At 39.8% G+C, this 23,495-nt stretch overlaps 1 protein-coding gene across 1 annotated transcript in view; it reads right to left on the minus strand.

Annotated features, from left to right (window-relative positions):
* The window catches only part of TSGA10 (testis specific 10), a 73,692-nt gene that overhangs the window by 27,728 nt on the left and 22,469 nt on the right, over positions 1-23,495 (minus strand). The window contains exons 8-12 of the mRNA XM_069073076.1: positions 22,997-23,112; positions 15,741-15,895; positions 3,664-3,719; positions 3,242-3,410; positions 2,069-2,179 (exon numbers count right to left, since the gene is read on the minus strand). Coding sequence (XP_068929177.1) covers positions 2,069-2,179; positions 3,242-3,410; positions 3,664-3,719; positions 15,741-15,895; positions 22,997-23,112 — 607 coding nt within the window. The remainder of the gene's footprint in view (positions 1-2,068; positions 2,180-3,241; positions 3,411-3,663; positions 3,720-15,740; positions 15,896-22,996; positions 23,113-23,495) is intronic.

Here is a 23,495-nt window from a genome sequence, read left to right on the forward strand (position 1 = left end):
TCTCTCTCTCTCTCTCTCTCTCTCTCTCTCTCTCCATCTATCTATCTATCACTACCTATCTATATGCATGTTGCATCTTTTCTAATTCACTCCACCCCCCACAACAGAAGATAGAATGATTACAATCAGAAAATGTCTAACCATTTTGTGGATCACATCGCCCTACTTGTTCTGCAATGACTGGTCTCTGTCATATGTATTGCAATATGACTGCTTCTCTAGAATAATCTAATAGCGAATGCGTTTTAAGATAGCTGGTCAAAAGGGAATCCTGGGTCTCTCTATATGGAGGTGATTTTCTATAGAGTATAAAAGGAAAGATCAGAGTTGGCTGGGTCACCACTTGAGTGTAAGCCCATACCTGCTAGCAAATATTCTGTGCTCTCCATGATAAGAAAGAGGGACTCGGGAAGTGACTGTGCCCAAGGAGTCATGTACTCAAGTCTGACAGACTGGGACTTAGAGGTACCGCCTCCCCTCCTCCATTCAACCATACAAAGGGCTCAAAATTGATGAGCCTGGTTCCTTTGAGAGTTGGAAGTGGTGGTATTTTTAGTTCTGAATCTGTTTCTACAGACAAAAAAACCTTTAATTGTCTGTAACAGCAAATTAGAAATTGATTTCTCTGTTCTAAGGACATCAGTTTCAAAGAAGTGGAGGGGACAGGGATCACCTCTGTCTTTTTTTTCTTCCATTTTCGTGGCCACTTGACTATGGTTGTGTTTATTAGGACTTGTGTGTCACATATGTCTATTCCGGATAAATATAAGAGCAACTTGAAAGTTTCTAGGCTGGACGAACTTGAACAAGGACAGTAGGTGCAGGCATATATACACTGGGAGAAATCAGACCCCAAAACATAAAATGTATTTACTAGATTGATATAGTATATAGCATCCCACAATAACAAGACTTTATGGGCTTATCACTGTGCTAAGCATTATGGAAAAGATACAAAAGACATGCTGTCGCCCTGGAATAATAATAATAGCTGACACATTTATAGCATTTTAAGGTTTGTAAAACAAGTTACATATATGATCTCATCTGATCCTCACAACAACCTTATGAGGTTATCTAGCTTTTTATTTTCTCCATTTTGTGTATTTAAAAAATGAGGTTGATATATATTAAATGTTTTACTCAAGGTCACATGGCTAAATATCTGACGTGCAAGTCAAACCCAAGTCTTCCTGACTCCAAGTCTCCTGTTGTTTTATCTACTGGACTCACAACAGGGCCACCAGTTACAGGTAAAGCAATTACAATATATGTTGTTTTGAGGGACACCTACAGATCCTTTTCACAAATATCATCAATAAACTACTTGGCTGTCTAAGTTTCTATAATTAGAGATTCAGTCCTTTGAAACTGTGTCTTTAAGGGTCTATTATTAAATTATGAAAATTCTTTTCAACCAACTTGATATTTGATAGTATTTATTCATAGCATTTTAAGTCACTGTCAACTATTATAAATAGTTGATATTTGTAATTATAAACTTATGATAATTGCATTACTCATATAATTATCACAAGTTTATATAATTAATATAAATTCATTTATGAGACAGCTAGATGAGAGAATTGATACAGGTGAATTTTTGATGAGGGGAGATGTATAGGTCTGAAGTTCATAGGGCATTAGGACCTAGTTTCAGATTCTGCTGCCTACATTTACCCAGTAAGCGACCATGAAATAAGTTACTCTCTAAATCTTAGCTTCCTCATCTGCAAAATGACGATAACAGCATTTGTCTCAAAGTGTTTTTGTGAAGAGCAAATGAGAACACGTCAGTAAAGTGCTTTGCAAACGTTAAAGCACTACTATGCAAATATCAAGTGTTAACTTTTTTGTCATTATTATAATGATACTGATGGTAAAATTCTAAAGCTATAATAAATCCATTTCCAGTGTTATTGCCTTTGAACACTAAATATTACAGATGTATTCAAAATGTCATGGTCACCTTTTCCTAGAGATGTAACTTTGATTTAATTTATCTCTATTAAAAACTCTTATTTAAATATCATGATAATTGAAAGCAAAAAATAATACAAATACATACTTCAGCCTTTAGTAAAGATTTCAGCTTGTTAATATCACTGTTATTCCCTTGGCTCTTCTGTTTTAAATCACTAAGCTCAGCTTGATTTTCGGCCAGTTTTTTGGATAACACCTATTTTAAAACAAAACCAAAACAAGCATTTTTTATAAATGTAACCTCTTGATTTGAGTCTCCCTATTTATCAGAATATCAACAAGATAATATAGAAAAGTCCTATAAATTCATGCCTTCTGGTTTTACAAACATATACTAAATCCAAAGAGAAAGGATTATGTAATTACTATATTCCTGTATCTTTATGCCTGTTTACGTAACCATCACAAAAAATTATGCCTTTTCAAAGTATAACATTTGTGAGAAAAATCATAGTAAAGTACAGCTAACGCCGAGTGAAAAAAATTAGTGATGAGGGAGCTACAAAAGTGAATATTAAAGATGGTGAAGTAATTTTTGAACTAGATACAAAAATTAGCAGAAAATGGCAATATAGAAGAAATGCTTAATAATACAGGAACAAACTTCTTAAGGAACTGACTGATATTAAGAATAAGAGAAGTGGGGGTGGCTAGGTGGTGCAGTGAATAGAGCACCAGCCCTGGAGTTAGCCCTGAGTTCAAATATGACTTCAGACACTTAACACAGAAATCTAGCTGTGTGACCCGGGGCAAGTCACTTAACCCCAATTGCCCTCCAAAAAGCAAAAAAGAAAAAAGAAAAAAAAGAAGAAGAGAAGCAAGAAAATCTTGGAATAAAGAGAAGATACATAAAACGAACTAAACACAACAAAAATAAAATAAATATTCAAATACAGTTAGACTAGAAAGGTCATTAAAATATAGTCTAGTTAATACTGTGCTTTAAGTAGAATTGCTCTTAAACCATCAGAATATTTTTCTATCCTTTCATTAAAAGAGACTCTCCATTTACTAAAACATCCGAGTGTCCTACCTTACACTATTCTTACTTTTTAACAGAAAATAATAGATCATTGCCATTCACACCACATCTTCTGGCTTTCATTGAAAGCCAGAACTCCAGTAACTGGACTTCAGTTATGAGCAGAGGTCTAAACCAACCTGCATTTTCTTAATCCTAATTATTTAATTATAACCTATACCTCATTTGCAATTAGTAAGTTTGCATTTTTAGAAAGGGTTCTTTCAGCAAAAATACCTGGTTTTCCTGCTTAATTCTAGAGACTGACTCTTGGAGTTTATCCCTGTCACGAGCCAAGATCTCTCTTTCTCTAGCAATCTGGGCAAGCTCATCATTTGTTTCATCCAGTTGTCTGCGCATCCTGGAAATGTCTTGTTCACACATGATAAGAGCTTCAGTTGATTGTCTATTGTACAAGTCAAATAGGGACATTAGAAGTATTTTACTAATGCAGAACAACAATAAAAAAAGACAATGCTGGAAAGTAAAACGGAATTTACAGAGATGGATGTGACAAAGTTTGAAAAAGTAAGCACAAAATGTCACATTCTATAAAAGTTCGGAGATAACGTTACAATATACAAAATAATAATGCAATTTAGTCATTTGTCAATTCTGTAAAACTTTGTATCTTTTCCAAAATACTATCTGGGAATTACCTTGATGCCTGCTCCATTTCAGCAATGATATTCTTCATGCCTGAAATTGTCCTTTCCTTTAAAAAAAAAAAAAGCAATGTTAAGTAAAATTTCTTTTAAAACTTCTCTGTTAAAATTGATCTGAACACAAAATGTTCTTCTTCAGATTTGGTCTCCTGTCCTCTGGGATATAAACTTCCTTTCTACTCTCTTCAACACTTAAAAAACAGACCTCATCAATTTGGATACACAAACTGCTTTTAAAAAGGAACCTCATTAAAAGAGGGATGCATTTGGGTGTAATTACACAGGACTATTTTACCAGATGTTGTAGTCAAGGTTTTGGGGACTGGGACAGGTTGGTGCATACTGATGGAAAAAAGAAGAAAAAAAGAAATGGCTATTAATGAAAAACATTTTTAATACCCCATAGGAAATTCAGAATGTAGCACAGTGAAGCAAGGCAACTTTGTTATTATCATTTAAAATGTAATATATATGTTTTAAAAAGTGAACTACATGTAACAGAAATATAGTTTCACATGTAATCAATCCTCTCTTCCGTTCTTTTCATATCCGAATGTTCCCATTTGTTTGTCAGCTAATAAACATTTATTAAAGACCCACCATATGGCAGGTGTTATGTAAGTGCTGAGGAGAAAAATAAAGGCAAGGATAAACTGGAAATGAACAGCAGAGAACGAAGGCACTGGGAGTAAGAGAGATGAGGAAAGGCTGCTGAGGGATGGCGGGGTTTCACTTGGGACCTGAAGAAGGCCAGGAAAGTCAGGAGACAGAGAGAAGAAAGGAGAGCGTTTCCCGTTTGAGCAATAGCAAGGAAGCCAGCGTCCTTAAATCAAGGAGGGGCTGGGGGGAGGGTGTCAAGATTGATAGCTGAAGGGAGGGGACGGGTTATGAAAGACGCTGAATGCCAAACAGGATGTTATGCTTGATCGTGGAAGTGACAGGGAACCACTGGAGTAGGAGGTGCCATCAGACCTGAGGGGATGGATGAGAATAGGGAGAAACCAACCAAGAGCCCATGCAATAAGAGGTGAGAGGTGGTGAGGGTGGTGGCAGCGTTACAGCAGAGGAGCAGCCGCGAGAATGCTATGAAGGTAGAATTGGCAGGTGCTGGCCACAGGCCTGATATGGGGCAGAGGGGTTACTAGGCTGTGAGCCCGGGTCACTAGGAGGACAGTACCCTCCACAGTAACAGGAAAATAAGGGGGGAAAGAACGAATTCTGTTTTGGAAATGTTGAGTCTAAGACACTCAGGGGACACTCAATTTTAGAAGTCCAACAGACAGCCATAGATGTCAGATCGGGGCTTGGCAGAGTAGTTACAGATGGTCAAGTAAATTTGAGAATCATCAGGAGAAAAGAAAATTGAATCCATGGAAAGTGATGAGATCATCAAGTGAAGTGGTACATAGAGAGAGGAAAGAAGAAGGTCCAGAAAAGAGCGTGTGGAAGACTAGGGGTGACCTCGGTGAAGATTCAACAGAATGAAGAGTGGTCAGATAGGTAGGCAAAGGACCACAAGAGAGTCATGTCACAAACACTGAGAGAAGAGTGGCAGGAGAAAAGAGTGACCAATAACATCTGAAGAGAAGAAGGATGAGGACTGAAAAAAGGCCATCAGACTGAGCAACTGAGAGACTGTTAGTAACTTTGGAGAGAGCACTTCTGGTTCCAGAAGTCAGAAATCAGACCAGAAAGCATTAAGACAGAAGTGAGGGGCAGCCAGGTAGCACAGCGAGTAAGAGCACTGGCTCCAGTGTTGAGAAGACCTGGAGATCGAATCTGGGCTCAGACACTTAGCACCCACCCAGAAACACCTGGCCGTGTAACCTTGAGCAAGTTACTTAACCCCGGTTGCTTTAAAAAAAAAAAAAAAAGACAGAAGTGAGAGGAAAAGAATTGGAGGCATCTACTGTAATCAGACTTCTTAAGGGGTTTAGACACAAACAGGAGGAGAGAGATGGGATGACAGCTAGCAGGTTTGGGTGGATTTGTAGAGTGATAGGATGAAGGAATTAAGGGATTGATAAGGCTCTATTAGCAGTTATTATTTATTGATAATTTAGAGTACACATATATCTTTGTAGAAATAAAAATAATCACTAGATTAAGTTAGATAAGGAAGATTTTTGTTAAAAGTTAAGTTCCCAAGTTCCTCTTTCTTTGGCTGTAAGTTCTTTTTGCATTTCTCAAAAGCTACCATTTCCTTTAAATTAACTATAGATAATACTGCTGCAGAACCTTCTAGCTAAAGCAATCTCCCTTTGAAAGACCGGGTAATAGACATAAGTTCTAACCAAATAGAATGATAAAAGTTGTCCCACCCTGGAAATTTCCCATTATGCCCCTGACATGCCCACCCTCAAAGTTGGCATGTAAAAGTCCTAGAAAGTACACTGGTCAATTGATCTGCCCTGTTGAATTTAATTATGTTCATAACAAGTTTCTTAAGATTTTTGTCACTTTTTATGACTTTTAAGTTCCTCTTTTTTTTACTATAAAAATAAGCTCTGTAAATCATCCATTTGCTCTGACCACCAATTTGATTTGATTGTATTTGTTACCCTTACAAACAAATCATTTTACTCAGAAGCTTTGTACATCAGATTATTTCTATTTCAGATAAGAAAAAAAAAAAACAAGGATGTATGGACATGTTTGTAGGCAACAGGGGAGCAGGCAGCAGACAGGCAGAGATTGAATAAGTAAGGAAGTAGGGATGATAGAGGAGGCAATCCACTGGAGAAGATGTGATGGAATGGGAGTGCATGTAGAAGGGTTTATATTTCTTTTCTTTTTTTTTTTTTTTTTGCTTTTTTGGAGTGGGGAAGGTAGGGCAATTGGGGTTAAGTGACTTGCCCAAGGTCACACGGCTAGTGTGTCAAGTGTCTGAGGCTGGATTTGAATTTAGGTCCTCCTGACTTCAAGGCTGGTGCTCTATTCACTGCACCACCTAGCTGCACCAGGAAGAGGGAATTTTTTTTTAAGCATTTGGAGTTAAGTAACTTGCTCAAGGTTACATGGCCAGTTTTTTTTATGTGGGTGTTAAGTATCTGAGGCTGGAACCGATCCCGGGTCCTCCTGACGCTGGGGCCAGTGCTCTTACTCACTGTGCCACCTAGCTACCTTGGAAGGGGGAATTCTTAAAGAACAACCTCAATTTTTCAGTAAAATATGAGACAAGGTTTTCAGTTGAGTGGGTGAGTGGGTTGAGCCATGGGAAGTTTGGGGAGAGATGAAAAAGTTTGGAAGATTAGTTGTAGAAGTGAGATAGTGCATTAATTGGAGAGGTGTAAAAGAATTGACACTCAATTCTTTTACAGTGAGGGCCCAGTGGAAATTGTGTAACATAAAACTGTAGTAGACTCAGTAAAGTTTCATGATTTTTTCCAGCTTCATTCATTCATTCACTCACATACAGCAGCACGTGTAAGAACAAAGGCAGCAGATAGGGCAGGGGAGGAGAGGTTATCCAAGGCTAAGGCTCTTCAAGGCAAGACTGGTGATACAATAAGGGGACAAGGGACTTAATAAAAGAAGACAATATAGAGTTGAACTGGCTCGGCACAGGGTCAAGATAAGGAAGGGCAGAAAGTGTAGGTAGTGCAGTGGTGAAGACGTGGGAAAGATCTAAAAGGTTGAGAGATTGGAAGTCATGATGTGAATAAAGAATAGAATCTGTGATTACAAAGCAGAGGGAAAGGAAGAATGAAAATAGATCATGATCCAATAAAAGAATTTCAGAGTTTATGAACATGTAAGTGGCATACATGTGGGTGACGGCAACATTTAAAAGTATAACCATTTTTGTGTGTGGCTCAGGTAGGGTATGGAATAGGTCATACGAAATGAGAAAGTTGATCTGCGAGTTTAGGGTGTTTGAGGGAGTATCAGTATGTATTTTTATAGTACCCTAGTATGAGAGAAGAATTTAAAGAACGAAGAAAGCCTGTGAACCAGGCACTGAACACATTAAGAGAAGAAAGTAAATGTCCTAAAAGTTGGTAGATGACAGCTCCAAGATGTAGATTGGGTGATAGATATGGACTGAGTGAATCTCCAAAAGACAAGATTAGTGAGTGATGGTGGCAGAGGGACAACCTGCAAGTGGCAAGGAGGAGCAAGAACTATTTCAATCCCCTTACCTTGACTGCTGAGTAGAGGGAGAGGGGGCTGAGTAAAAATGCAGTCAGCACTGGAAAGGAAGGTTGTATAGAACATCAGGAGGGAGAACAGGCATTCCGGTGAGCACAACAGAGAGGGACATGGAGACAGGGAGGCTGAGGAGAATGGCAATAAAGGATTAGTTGGTGTGCGACAGACAACAGGTTGGAGAAGATATGACCAAGAAGGAATCTGCTGCTAATCATTGAGGAATGAGGTAGGTTTTCATTGTTCACAGGGGTTTGGTCTCAGGGCGCTTATAGCTGAAGAAAGAGAGTTACTCCCCTTTCCTCAAGGCAGGAGGTCAGGCTGATAACTCTGTGGAATGACTTTTCTCCCCTCTTCTGGAAAGAAGAGCCTAGTGCTCAATGTGATGGTATTTCTCCTTCTCCCAAAGAAGGCAGACCAGGCAGGAGACCTGGATGGTGGAATGATGTTATCTCCCCTTACTTCAAAACATGTGTTGATGTTTAAGTATGTGAAAGTACTGTCTCATCTAGCCCCCTAATTCTCATTTGAACTTACAAGTTGAGTCCTCAGAGAGACCACTACATTGGGGCCACTCCAAGGAAATAAACTTGAGTGCCCAGTGGTCAGCACGTTGCTTTGTTGCTTCTATGATTTCTTGAACTGTTTCATCGGGCATCTGTTCTGTCTTATTACAAACTGGTTTAATGGACTGAGTGACCTCAAATTGAGGCATGTTGCTTTCACACTTTCTATAGTTTTCAGCATAACTTCAGTGTCACAAGGCCGGACATCTGAGGACACAGGGCATCTTCATCCATATGAGTCTTTCCTAGTTGATGGGATGATAGAACTCTTAGCTAGCTACTGCTGCTGCCATCTCAGGAAGGCAGCATCCAACGAGGTAATGGTCAAAATATAGGTACTAGATTAACTGTCCACACTTGAAAATTAGCTTCAAACACATGGCCTTTGAATTACTCAGTGGTGGTCCACTTCATAGTCAACAAATCCAGTTTGGATAAAACTTACAAAGTCCATTAAATCCTCTTACTGGACAACACAACAGGTTTTTTGGTGACCATAATTCCATTGGTGAAGAACTGATTCCAAGGCTTCCAAGCTACCATCAGTATGTAGCATAAAAAACGTGCTCAGGCCTGCGTAAGTCAACAGTGGTATGTCCATGAGTAAGTTAACAATTCTTTAAAGGTACGTTTCCCATACCAAAATCCTCCAAATGATTCCTGAGGATTTAAACCAAGTTGATCTTTTTTTATCTTTATGGGTTTTTTTTTAATTTTACATTTATTTTTAGTTAACAACATTCATTTCCACAAGATTTTGAGTTACAAATTTTCTCCCCATCTTTCCCCTATGCCCCATCCCAAAACAGTTATCCCACTGAATATCCCCTCCCCCAATCTGCTCTCTCCTATATCCTCTCCAGTACCCCCTCCAACTTTCCAGTAGGGCAAGATGGATCTCCACACCCAGTGCCTGTATATTTTATTTCCCAGTTGCATGTAAAAATAATTAATAATAATAATAATAATAATAAATTTTTTAGACATCTGATTTTAAAACTTTGAATTATAGATTCTTTCCCTTCTTCCCTCATCACCCACTCTTACTGGGAAGATAAGCAATTCAATATAGGCTGTACATGTGTAGTTACACAAAACATTTTCATAGTGGATATATTATGAAAGATTGACTATACCTCCATCCTACCCCACCTCCCACTTGTTCTATTTTCTACTTTGACCCTGTCCCTTTTCAAAGGTGTGTGCTTCTAACTACCCTTCCCCCCAATCTGCCCTCCCTTATATCATCCTCCCTCTTATCCCCTTTCCCCCTACTTTCCTGTAGAGTAAGATATGCAATTTAGTGTGTGTCATTCCCTCCCTAAGCCAAATTCAATGAGAATAAGGTTGACCCATTCCCTTTTGCCTTCCTGTTCTTCCCCTCCATTGTAACAGTTTCCCCTTGCCTCTTTTATATGAGATAATGTACCCTATTCTGTCTCTCCCTATCTCCTCTCTATTCCTCTCTCACCTCTTAATTTTATTTTTTAAATTATCATCCCTTCCTGTTCAATTGATCCTGTGCCCTCTATGTATACCCTGTACACATATATACACATACTTACATATGTATTCATATGCATATATACCCTCCTATATAGACATATATATGTATGTATACATATATATATACACATTTATATTCCCTTCAACTATCCTCATACTGAGAAAAGTTTCATCAGTTACAATTATCATTTTTCCTTGTAAGAATATAAATAGTTCAACTTTGATAAGTTCTTTATGATTTCTTTTCCCTGTTTACCTTCTCATGCTTCCCTTCTTCTTGTATTTGAATGTCAAATTTTCTATTCAACTCTGGTTTTTTCAGCAAGAATGCTTGAAAGTCCTCTATTTCATTGAATGACCATGTTTTCCCCCGAAACATTATACTCAGTTTTGCTGGGTAGGTGATTCTTGGTTTAATCCTAGCTCCTTTGACCTCTGGAATATCATATTCCAAGCCCTTTGATTCCTTAATGTAAAAGCTGCTATATGTTGTGTTATCCTGATTGTGTTTCCACAATATTCAAATTGTTTCTTCTTGGCTGGTTGTACTATTTTCTCCTTGATCTGGGAACTCTGGAATCTGGCTATAATATTCCTAGGAGTTTTCTTTTTGGGATCATTTTTAAGAGGTGATTGGTGAATTCTTTCAATTTCTATTTTGCCCTCTGGTTCTAAAACATCAGGGCAATTTTCCTTGAGAATTTCTTGAAGGATGATTTCTAGGTTCTTTTTTGATCATGGCTTTCAGGTAGTCCAATAATTTTTAAATTATCTCTCCTGGATCTATCTTCCAGGTCAGTGGTTTTCCCAATGAGATATTTCACATTGCCTTCTATTTTTTCATTTGTTTGGATCTGTTTAATAGCATCTTGATTTCTCATAAAGTCATTAGCTTCCATTTGCTCCAATCTAATTCTGAAGTAATTATTCTCTTCAGTGAGCTTTTGAAATTCTTTTTCCATCTTGCAAATTCTGCTTTTTAAGGCATTATTCTCCTTATTGGTTTTTGAGCCTCTTTTGCCATTTTTTGCCATAAAAATTTATTTTTTAAGGTGTTATTTTCTTCAGTCAGGTTGTTGACTCTCTTTTAATGATTTTCTTGCATCATTCTTATTTCTTTTCCCAGTTTTCCCTCTACTTCTCTTACTTGATTTTCAATATCCTTCTTGAGCCCCTCTATGGCCTGTAACCACTTCATGTTTTTCTTGGAAGCTTTAATTGCAGGAGTTCTGACTTCACTGTCTTCCTCCTGTTCCATGCTTTGATCCTTTTTGTCCCCAAAAAAGGAATCTGAGGTTTGATTGCTGTGTTTGCTTTGCTTCCTTTGCTTGCTCATGTTGCCACTCAGTTATTTGACTTTTCAGCTCTTTGCCACAGTAGAACTCTGCTTTCAGAGAGGAGAGCTTTGTCCCAAATCACTGGGGTTTTTGCAGCTGCTGGAGCTACTAGTTGGGTGCCCTCTCTCCAGCCCCCACAACTCTGCCTCACTGGTGACACACCCTAGGACCTCCACCCAGACAGCAATCCAGATCCAAGCAGGTTAAAGCAAGAGCGATTCCTCTCTGAATGTTTGCTTGGTTCCCCTGTGATCTGCAGGCCAGGAACTCTGAGGCAGCCACATGGAGGCGTCTGCATGGCTGTGGCACCTCTGCCACGTTAGCTCTGAGGGCAGAGGCTGGACCATGCTCCTAGGCCCCCTCAGTTCCCACAGGTTCCACACTGACCTGTTACTTTGTCTTTGGCATTTATGGGTTGATAATTCTGGAAACTGCCACAGCTGCTGGTGATCCACTCTCCCAAGGTCTGCTGCAGCCGCTGCTAATCAGGGCCACCCTGGGGCTAAAACTACAGGTTTGCATGGGGCTGGGAGTGGCTCCCAGGACACTGTGATGGACCCTTCCTGTCCTGCCAGGCTGCCTTCAGCAGGAGATTTGTTTCTCTCTGTCACTTTGTGGGTTCTGCAGCTCTAGAATTTGTTTAGAGTCATATTTTATGGGTATTTGAGGTGATTGTGGGTGGAGCTCATGGAGTTTTCCTGCTTCTATGCTGCCATCTTGGCTCTGCTCCCAAGAAAGAAAACATCTTTATGCTTTTCTATCTGAACTTGCCTAATATTGCAGTGACAGTAAGATCTAAGTCAAAGCAAGTCCCTGTCAGGGACTGTATAAGGAGAGGGAGAGAGAGACATGTTGAGGACACCATGTATCTACATATAGCCACAAGAAGACAAAGAAAGAAGTAAGGAATTAAGGCAATGGGTAAGGTGTACTGCCAGTCACCCATTTGGAACTACAGTGGCATCAGCATCTAGACAGAGAAGACAGGACCTAAAGGGCCTGCCCATTCCATATAATAATGTTACAGATAGCAAAGCCTGAGTCTGGCACAAAGTACAAGATGAGTAAGAGAAAATGATTACAATTATTCCAAGAATTGCTGGAAGAAATTAATTTAAGAATAAAAACTGAAACTGTAATTCAAATAAAAGCTTGGGTAGGGAAGTAGGGTGGGAACTGAAAAGAGGATAAATAATTTAGAATAGAGGATGGAAAATCTCAATCTGGTAATGGATTCCCTGAAAAATAAAATGGAACAAAAAGAACTCGATGATTCTATGAGATAACAAGAATCATTAGGGCAATGACAAAAGACTGAAAAACAAAACCAAAACCCAGAAGATGTAAAGTATCTGCTATCAGAAAGAACTGACCTGGAAAACATGCTGAGAAGAGAATTTAAGAATCAGACTCCCTGAAAACCATGATCCCCTCAGAAAGAAAAACACCCCCCCAAAACTTGGGCATTGTATTTTAAGAAATCATTAAATAAAGCTGCCTAGAAGCAGTCAAGATGACAGAGAGTAGCATTTTTTTCCTAGGTCACCCAACAACTTCCTCTATAACAACCTATAAAATGTGCCAGACCAAATTCTGACCAGGAAAACCAAGAAAAAGTCACAGTGAAGTATTTTTCCAGCCCAGAGCAGCTTACGAAGATAGAAAGGACTGTGGACACTAGCCAGGAACACAATGCAATGGCAGTAGAGACAGTGAGCAGCTGTTGGGGATATGGGGGTGCAGAGGAGGGAGACAGCATTTCTGGAAGCTGAGGATGGTAAGGGGCTGAGACTGAATACCAGAATTCAAAGCACTAGGGCAGAAAGAGATTCTAGGGAACCCTAAAATCAGTGCTGTGAAGAGGAACAAGCCTATTAGCTATTAAGCAGTTCTAGGGTGGAGAGGAATAGCTATTAGCAAGAGAGGCCCTTGCTGTGTATGTAAAAAGGAAAAAGTTCCCAAAACTTAGCTGTGTGACTCTGAGCCCAAGAACAGAAGAGGGGCTCAATTTTAATCTTTAGCCCCACATATAAACACTCTGTTATAACCAGGCAGGAAACCAAGACCAAAGGAGAGTCAAGCTGTTCAGTCTCTCTGAATCTACAGAACTTCCCAGGGGACTAACAGTAATGAGCCCAGGAGCAGTCCACTGCAATTTGACAACACATAATCCAACACACCCAAACTCAGATCAGGAACTTTCAGAGTTCATACCAAAATGATGCTGAGCAAACCTTCACCCAGATCACACCCCCCTGGAAACACCCAAAACTTGTAGGCCCCAATACTGTGCTATGAAAACAGCGGAAAGACAGAAAAAGAGAGAGGCTCAAGCCAGACAGACATTCCCCCACTCCTCAGAAGCAAACAGTCCACAATTTTAACATAAAGTCCAGTCGAGAAATAGGCTGGAAGGTAGTCAGGTGGTACAGTGGCCATGCAAAGGAAGAGTTTATCCAGGGACGGGGAACCTGTGTCTGTAAGGCTACATGTGGCCTTCGAAGTCTTCGGGTGTAGTCTTTTGACCAAGTCCACGTTTTATAGAACAAATCCTTTTATTAAGGGGATTTGTTCTGTAAAGTTTGGATTCAGTTAATGGGCCACACTTGAGGACCTAGAGGGCCACATGTGGCCTTGAGGTTGCAGGTTCCACACCCCTGGAAAAACTTTATACAATGAAGAGAACGAGCAGTGAATTGGCATGAGGAGCAACACTTGAACCTTACTCTCATCGACATTGATTCAGAGGGAAGAAAACATATACACACAGTTGGGTACAGAAATTTATCTTACACAACAGGGAATGGGTTAAGAGAAGGTAGGGATAGAGAATAAGAGGGGAGACAATGGTCAGAAGCAAAACAAATTCTTGAGGAGGGGACAGGGTAAAGAAGAGAAAGATACATATATGAAAATAGGGAAATATGGAAGTAGCATTCATACCTGTGAAAGTGAGTGGGATAAACTCACCCATTAAATAGGCTAATAGGGGTGGCTAGGTGGTACAGTGAATAGAGTACCAGCCCCGGAGTCAGGAGGACCTGGGTTCAAATACGAACTCAGACATTTAACACAAAAAAACTAGCCATGTAACCTTGGGCAAGTCACTTAACCCCAATTGCCCTGCCTTCCCTCCTCAAAAAAATATGCAAAAAAAGAGGCTAATAGAATTAATGAGAAATCAGAATTCAACAATATATTATTTACCATAAATACACTTGAAATAGAAAGATATTCAAAGAGTTGAAAATAAGAGATAAGAGTAGAATCAATTAGTCGTTTCAGTTGTATCATACTCTCTGTGACCCCATTTGTGCTATTCTTAGCAAAAATACTGGAGTGGTTTGCCATTTCCTTCCCCAACTTATTTTACAGATGATTATACTTCTGCTTAAATAAAGAAGGCAAAAATGACAATCATGTGAGATAAAACAAAAGCAAGAATAGACCTAATTATAAAAGGTACAATAGGCATAGGCCAGTTTGATTGCAAAAGTACTCTGAGGGGCTTCCTTGTTAATATTCATTATGATCAAGGACTAGATGGAGATATGGTGAGGCAGGAAAGAACTCTAACTGCTGATGTAATTGTTATTCTCTACATTATTGTTTATGTGGCTTCTCAATTTTACATCTCAATTAAATTTTCTTGCTATTAGTCTGGTTTCTCTTACATGGCTTAACAAAAGAATGTTGTAATGGATCGGGGCTTGAACACTTATTTTCATAACTTGTTACCTCACAGAGCCACAATGAACCTTGGAAAAGTAGCTAAAAGTCCCAGAGTCAGAGTTGTCAGAGACTTCAGGAATCAGCTATTGCCTTTCTGTCGATAGTATCACACCCCTGGCATAGTGGTTTGCATAATGCATAATAAACATTTATTGATTTGAATTGGGCCATAAGTATAAAGTGGTCAGATTTTTTTTCAACAGGTGTACTAAAAGTTTACGTTCCAAGTCATGTTGGATTTCAAGGTGTTCCTACCTCAAGAGATCACAAGTGTATTACTATAATGTAATCACTGCTAAAACATTTTTCCAACTACCATCAGAGCCAGGTTGTGAGCCACAGGGGAGAAAACCCCAACACATTAAATCATAGTTATACCTCATTTCTGATACAAAACAGTATTTATTACCAAGTGCCATTACCTCCCTCATTCACCAGCTCCAAGGCAACTACAATGACAGGGACAATACTCATTGTGATGAGTAAGGTCCAATGTTTGCTCAACCATCAGTCACATTATAATATTGCTTATATTTTTCAAAGCTAGTTAAATTCAGTAGAATGTTAATCACAACTTAATGAAAAAAATGAAATTTATATCACTACTTTATTAGCATACTTTATGCTAATAATCATTCTAGATATTAAAAATCAGAAATTTAAATGCTTATAAAAGTTTTGTGGGAATCTTATAAAATTAAGATTAAATTTTAAACAATTTTCTACAACTAACATAGTAAGATAAATTATTATTAAGCACTATATAGATCTCAGAACATACTTTCATTGCCAAGCTCTCTCCAAGGGAAGCAATATTCTCAGATTTTTTATCCAAACATGCTTGCAGACATTCCTTTTCTTTAGCCAAATCACCGAGTGTCGCACCAAGAAGGTTGATTTCTTCTCGCTGGGCAATATTTTGCCTTGTAAAATTATCTGGACATGCAACCACAAAGGTGTAGTTTTTAATCAAATTAAAATTTTCAAGGAGGCTAATACTCATTGTAATGAGTTCTCTTTTATTTGAAACCACTAAAAATATTAAGCAGATTAATAAAAAATTGTCCAAATAACAATTAGTCTTTACTTCTGATAATAGTGTGAATAGCCATGAGTTTTAAATAGCTCATAAACCTAGGCACATAGTCAACAATCTGAAATAGAATCTGTGTACAGAGTTGAAAACTATCCTTGACCTTCACTCAAGCTTTACTCTGACGGCTTATCAGTGTGTGGAGGTGATCATATATTCTTGAAGGTTCTATCAGTGGAGGGAACACATTACAGTAGAGACTAACAAGGTAGTATGGCTTATGAGGATCCACTAATGGACCAAAGTTCAAGGGACAGTCCTTCTAAGTACCAAGAGGCTCATCACTTTAAGACTGTCTGCAATATAAGGAATTTCTTTTCTGCAGAAATTCATGAAACCACCTACTTATGTTATTGGAAGAAGCATCCAGATACAGGAAATCATTGATCTTTTAAAGTATTAAAGTGACTACAATTAAACTGCCTTGTTGATCTGTACAGAGATTATCAGTAGGGAACAAATGTCTATGTATTTTCAGATATTTTCCCTAACTAGGGATCAAACCTAGTTACAGCAAAAACACAGGAGGAAAAAAGTCTACCTGTGCAACAAATGATTCAAGTACAAACTTCCTAGAAAGTTCCAATGTGCTGTTTAAGGGTTCCATGTAGTCCAATTCCAATGCTATCAATAAACATTTATTAAGCACCTACTCTGTGCCAGGCACCGTGCTAAGTGCTGGGGATACCAAAAGTGGCAAGGAACCTATTTTTTTTTAAAGCAATCAGGGTTAAATAACTTGCTCAAGGTTACACAGCCAGGTATTTCTGGGTGTGGTGCTGAGTATCTGAGCCCAGATTTGATCCCCAGGTCATCCTGACACTGGAGCCGGTGCTCTTACTTGCTGAGCCACCTGGCCACCCCTAAGCGATTGGGGTTAAGTAACTTGCTCAAGGTTACATGGCCAGGTGTTTCTGGGTGGGTAATAAGTGTCTGAGCCCAGATTCGATCCACATGTGTAATGGGAATGCAAATTTGGAAGATCTTCCCTGCCCCTAGGCTGGAGTGCACCCAGAGCCTGGGGTGGGAGGCATGTTTTTCAGTAGATACTTCTTGATTGGCCAGTGAGTAAACAAGGTTGTTACATTCTCTGAGCCAGGAGAAGGCTATATAAGCCCTGATGTGTAGCTTTGTTTTGGGGGCTCACTTTGAGAAGTGTTCTGTGATTTGATCTGAATTCTGGGAAGCCGTTGTCCAGGGCCCCCCCAGGCTTTGAAAAACCCAGATGTGGAAACCCAGATGTTGACTGGGTATGGATGTAATGGTTGGACAGTTTGGAAATCTGTCTACTTGATCTGTTTCTGTCTTGATAATTCTGCCTGTATACTTTGAAGTTCGGGGTGCTGACCTTTCCTCTTGAACAAGGTAAACGATATATGTCTGACTGATTAAAGTAAGCTTGTTAACCCATTTTGAGTTGCTTTCCTTTAACAAAGCAGATCCAAGAACCTGTGGTGGCAACAAACCCTGAGGATGTGCTTGGGGTGCTTGCCGCTACAAAATGGCATCACAAACAGGATCTGCAGAGTAAAAGGAAAGTATGGGGACTGGGATAATTGTTTGTTTCCCAGTTGTGGTAGCTGTGACTCTGTGGAGCTGTGCAGCAGGAGAGAAGAATGGCCTGCATGCGGATTTTGCTGAGCTGAGAGCAGGAATGGTGAGCTGCCTGCATCAGGACCTGGACAGAAGCCAGGAGCGGCTGCCGCCTGCGGGAGGAGAAGGAGCCCAGGAGTTTGGAATTCAGCCACCGGAAAAGATAAGAACTGAGCAGCAAAGCAGGGGCACTGAGTGTGTTTCCTGGCCGCATCCCATCCCTATCCTCCCAGGGGGAGGATGGGGAAGGACACCGCCCCCCCCCCCCAGAACTTTATTTGAACTCTTGTTTTGAACTGAAGTGATAATGCTATATACTTTGTTTAAGGCTTTATTATGTTTGTTTAAGGCCCAGTGGCCACTTTGGTAACTTTAGTTCTGTACCTAGAAAATGTGACCTAGGAGATGTTTAATGCTAATTCAAAAGTAAATTGTCTATGCTATGGGCATGAAAGATCTTGGGGCCGAATGTAATGGGAATGCAAATTTGGAAGATCTTCCCTACCCCTAGGCTGGAGTGCACCCAGAGCCTGGGGTGGGAGGCATGTTTTTCAGTAGATACTTCTTGATTGGCCAGTGAGTAAACAAGGTTGTTACATTCTCTGAGCCAGGAGAAGGCTATATAAGCCCTGATGTGTAGCTTTGTTTTGGGGGCTCACTTTGAGAAGTGTTCTGTGATTTGATCTGGATTCTGGGAAGCCGTTGTCCAGGGCCCCCCCGGCTTTGAAAAACCCAGATGTTGACTTGGTATGGATGTAATGGTTGGACAGTTTGGAAATCTGTCTACTTGATCTGTTTCTGTCTTGATAATTCTGCCTGTATACTTTGAAGTTCGGGGTGCTGACCTTTCCTCCTGAACAAGGTAAACGATATATGTCTGACTGATTAAAGTAAGCTTGTTAACCCATTTTGAGTTGCTTTCCTTTAACAAAGCAGATCCAAGAACCTGTGGTGGCAACAAACCCTGAGGACGTGCTTGGGGTGCTTGCCGCTACAACATGTCATCCCGACACTGGAGCTAGTGCTCTTACTCGCTGTGCTACCTGGCCACCCTATGGCAAGGAACTTATAATCTGATGGGGGAGACAACTTGCAAACAAATATACACAAAGCCAGCTATATACAGGATAAATAGGGAAGTTACTGGAACGAAGAGAGGTTGGAGAAGGCTTCCTGTAGAAGGGGGGATTTTAGCTGGGTCTTAAATGAACACAGGGATGGCAGTGGTGGAAGTAGAGGGGGCCAAGCATTGCAGCCCTTGGGGACAGTCAGAAAAAAATGTCTGGAGTCAAGAGATGGAGTCTTGTTCATGGGAACAAATCAGGAGGTCAGGGTCACTGGATCAAAGAGTATTTGTCAGGAAGTAAAGTGTAAGAAGACTGGAAAGGTAGGAAGGAGCTAAGCTATGAAGGGCTTTGAATGCTAAAGATTGTTTTATATTTAATGTTGGAGGCAACAGGAAGTCACCAGAATTTATTGAGTGCAGGGGTGACGTGATCAGACCTGGGATGGGAATGGGAGTCACTGTAGTGACTGAATGGAGGATAAATTGGAGTGGGGAAAGACTTGAGGGAGGCAGACCCACCAACAATCTAAGTATGAGGTGATAAGAACCTGTATCAGAGGGATAACAGTGCCAAAGGAGGGAAGGGGGTATATTGGAGAGATGTTATAAAGGTGAAATCAACAGGCCTTAGCAGCAGATTGGATACGGGCAGGGCAAGAGATAGAGAGGAATTCAAGATGAGATTGGTAGCCTGAGGGGCAGGGAGGATAGTGTCCTCTAAGGTTATAGAGAAGGGGTGTCTGTTCTTAGGGGTGGGGTGGGGGAGGGCATTGGTAATTTAGGAGGAAAGATGAGTTCTGTTTTAGACATCATGATTTAAGATGTCAACTGGACGTCCAATTCAAAATGCCTGAAAGGCGACTGGAGGTCAGCAAAAAGACTGAAGCAAGAAAGATGGATTTGAGGATTATCAGCATATAGGTGATAAATAAATCCATGGGAGCGGGTAAAATCACCCAGTGAAGTAATATAGAGGAGGAAGAGAAGAGGGCCCAGAACAGAACCCCTGAGGGACATGTACAGCTTAGAGGGCATGGTCTAGAAGAGGATCCAGCAAAGCAGAGCAGAGAAGTAGCAGTCAGATAGGTAGGAGAGAGACTGAAAACATGTGGGGATAAAAGAGTTGGGATGACTGAGTTCCCAGAAGATATGGCTGACCCTAAAGAGTCGTCTTTTTTTGTTTGTTTTGAGCTTTCCAAATAAGTCCTTCTGTACTCAAATCAAGATCTCAAAGAGGTGTCAAGCCCACGTAACAGTCTGAAGAACCCCTGGTACAATGGCTGAATATTACAGAAGCCATCCAGTGCTAGGGAAAGCAGAGGTAGCATCACATTCAAATTCACTATTACCTTCAAAGGTGTTGTACAAGTAGCAACTCTGTATCTATATGACACATTCTGATGGCTAATGTCACTCGTCTCATCATTATAAAGTACTGTGCCCGTAAGCACAGATTCTAAAGCAGAGCTGAAGCAGCTCGAAAAAAAAAGAAACCCACCAGATGTGTCAATTGAGAGAATCCCCCCTAAATGTTCCCACGCACCATGCGTGCCTGGCCTGTGGCGGAACATCCTGAGCAGCCACAGTCAGACACACTGTAACTGGACATTAGCACAGTGATGTCATCTTGGTCCTCTTTAAGAAGGAAGGACAACACACACATATATGTGTCTATATCGGAGGGCACACGGGCATATGAATACATATGCGAGTGTGTGCATACGTGTGCACAGCTATATATAGACAGAGGGCACAGGACCAAGTTAACAGGAAGGGATGATACTTAAAAGGTGAAATTAAGAGGTGACAGGAATGTAATGAAGGAGATGGGGAGAGACAGAGTGGGGTAAACTATCTCATACAGAAGAGGCAAGGGAAAATGGTTACAATGGAGGGGAAGAACAGGAAGGCAAAAGGGGATGGGTCAACCTTATTCTCCTCTATTTGGCTTAGGGAGGGAATGAAATACACACTAAATAGGGCATCTCACCCTCCAGGAGAGTGGGGGGAAGGGGATAAAGGGGGGATAATGGAGGGGAGGGGAGGTTGGGGGGAGGGGAGTTAGAAGCGCCCACTTTTGAAAAGGGACGGGATCAAAGTAGAGGATAGAAAAAATAAGAAGAATGAAGGACAATGACCAACCGTCACTTCAGGAGAGGATCATGACCTTCAGATAAGAGAGCCACACGTGTGTACCTTTCACAGCCATGTCCTTTGTTAGTTCTAATACCCGGAAGCCTCCTTTCAAGTGGAATCAAATGAGGATGAAGAGAACAGAAAAAGTGCTGTCATTCCCCATTGTGTGAATGCCCATTGCTCAATGGGTCCACACACAGGCTGAAGGCCTAGCAAGAGTTTCCTGCCCTCACGTTCTCTACTCTCCACCAGCAGCTCCTTAGGTCTCAACAATCTCCTCAAGACCTCTCCCCAAGGTGTCCTTCTCACCTGAGATCTTATCACCATGAAAATGGGTTTTGAGGACATTAAACTGCTCCCGAAGGCTTCCTTTTTAGAGGGCTCCCAGCCTTCCCGGCAGTTTGGCTGGGCTTCCACTCCCAGGCACAACATGCCCCCATGCCAGGTACCTCCTAGCCCTCTTTTATCCTTTTTTATCTTCTTTTTGTTTGTTGTCTCCCCCATTAGACTGTGAACTTGATGGAGAGGTCTGTCTTTCTTACATGCACTTAGCACAATGTAGCGCATAGTAGGCACTGAAGAAATGTTTACTGAATTGAGCAATCTCAGATTCAAGGTTCCCCAGGGGAAATATAGATAGATAGAAGTGGAACAAGAAAGGCTGGATGGTGGAGCACTAAACTCCTTCCAAAGCCTCGAACAGGAAGCAGATAAATAAGAAATATTGCTATAAGACAGATGTCTTCATAGATAAGGTTTTTTGAAAAAGCACACATTTCTTCTGTGAATATTAAAATCCTCTCTCAATTTGCCTGTGTTCTGGGAAAAACATGCATTTGTGTTGATGCACACTAGGCTCCCACTAAATCGACATTTTATTTTATTTTACTGCTTTTTGGAGGGCAATTGGGGTTCAGTAACTTGCCCAAGGTTACACAGCTAGTATTTCTGTCTGAGGCTGGAACCAAACTCAGGTCCTCCTGACTCCAGGGCCAACACTCTCCTCACTGTGCCACCTAGCTGCCCCTTAAATCTACATTTTAAACCAATAAGACACATTTCTTGACTCAGAGAGTCAGATTTGTCACCAACACTGATTCTACCCCAACTGAGGCAGATATCAAATATTGCTTGAGAAGCTGAAGGAGATGCCTGACCAGGATCATTTAACTCTGATTCCAAGCTTATCATATTAGTCACTAAATCTACAAAAGGAAATTTTAAGGGAGTCATTAAGAATGAAGATAATTTATTAAATTTTTCAGTCAGATAAGAGGTATCTTGTAGCCACAGTCAAGATGTTACCTTTTACAGGAACTATGTAAACTTGGAAAAGTCACAGACTCTCTGTGTCTCAGTTTTCTCCTCTTAACAGGATAAGAGTTGTAGTAGATAATTTCTTAAGTTCCTTACAGTTCTTTCATGCAATGACTCTAATTAGTAGAAAGTCAATGTGCTACCAAAGAGACATAAAATGTAATTTTTTTTCTGGTAAGATAAATAAGCTATAAATTGAAATGTCTTTTTCAACTCAAGTGCATGTGCAATCCAATCAGAATTTATACATATCCACTAAGTACCTTTTGCTAATACTTAGATGTAGCAGAATTATAACAATTAATATACATAAATTAAAATCTGGTCAATAGTTTTAAAATCATAGGAGACATTTCCCCTAAGATTTCATCAGTCCAGGATTATCCAGTGAGAAATGTAAAGACAAAAAACCTTTCAGTGATTTATATACATTTATGATCCCCCAAATACTTCTTTTACTGTACGGGAAGAGTAATTTTATTCATATTACTTTGATTCATAAACAATTCAATTGATTTTTTAAAGATTTCCTCTTGTATCTTTTTAAATTAAGTGTGAATAAAAGCTATCCTTAATTTTGGCTCCTTGAATACTTGAAAAAACTAGAGTTTTAAATTCTACTAATATGCCAAAGTTTGTGGGTTTTAAAAAATAATTTGTATAGTTTAGAGCTATAGAATGTGAAATTTAGGATAAGGTTAGTTTTATATTACACTCTAGATATCTAATTTTCTGTTTTCTAAAAAAGATTCCAATATTATACAATTTTGTTTATTTTCCTACCACCATAGAGTCAAAGAAATAAAAGTATTATTGGACAGTGAGCACTCACCAATCTTTTCATCTAAACACATAATTTTCTCCTGGGTAAGTTGCAACTCATATTTCTTCTTAGCAAGGTGTCGCTGAGTGTCTGAAAGATCCTTTTCTGTGTTTCCATATAAAAGCCTGCAAGCATATTGACAAAATTTTTAATTCTATGTTATAAACTTTTAAAAATTGTAACTTTCCCCTTTAACTTTTGCAGTTATTTAAAGTTATAAAAGGTTAAGAACAAAGACATATATTTATTTAATTAATGTACAGAAAAAAAGTTAAGAACGTTACAATTAATTAATTTTTAGTTTTCAACATTCACTTCCACAAGATTTTGAATTCCAAATTCTCTCCCTTCCCTTCCCTCCCCACCCACCCTCACTGAGAAGGCAAGCAATTTGATATAGGTTATATATGTGCAGTCATGCAAAATACTTCTATAATAGTCATGTTGCGAAAGATTATATTTCCCTCCATCCTATCCTGCCCCCCATTTATTTTATTCTCTCCTTTGA

This window comes from Petaurus breviceps, unplaced genomic scaffold (assembly GCF_028583685.1).
Source record: "Petaurus breviceps papuanus isolate PSGF00001 unplaced genomic scaffold, PetGlider_PUasm1.0 90849, whole genome shotgun sequence".
Classification (NCBI taxonomy): domain Eukaryota; kingdom Metazoa; phylum Chordata; class Mammalia; order Diprotodontia; family Petauridae; genus Petaurus; species Petaurus breviceps.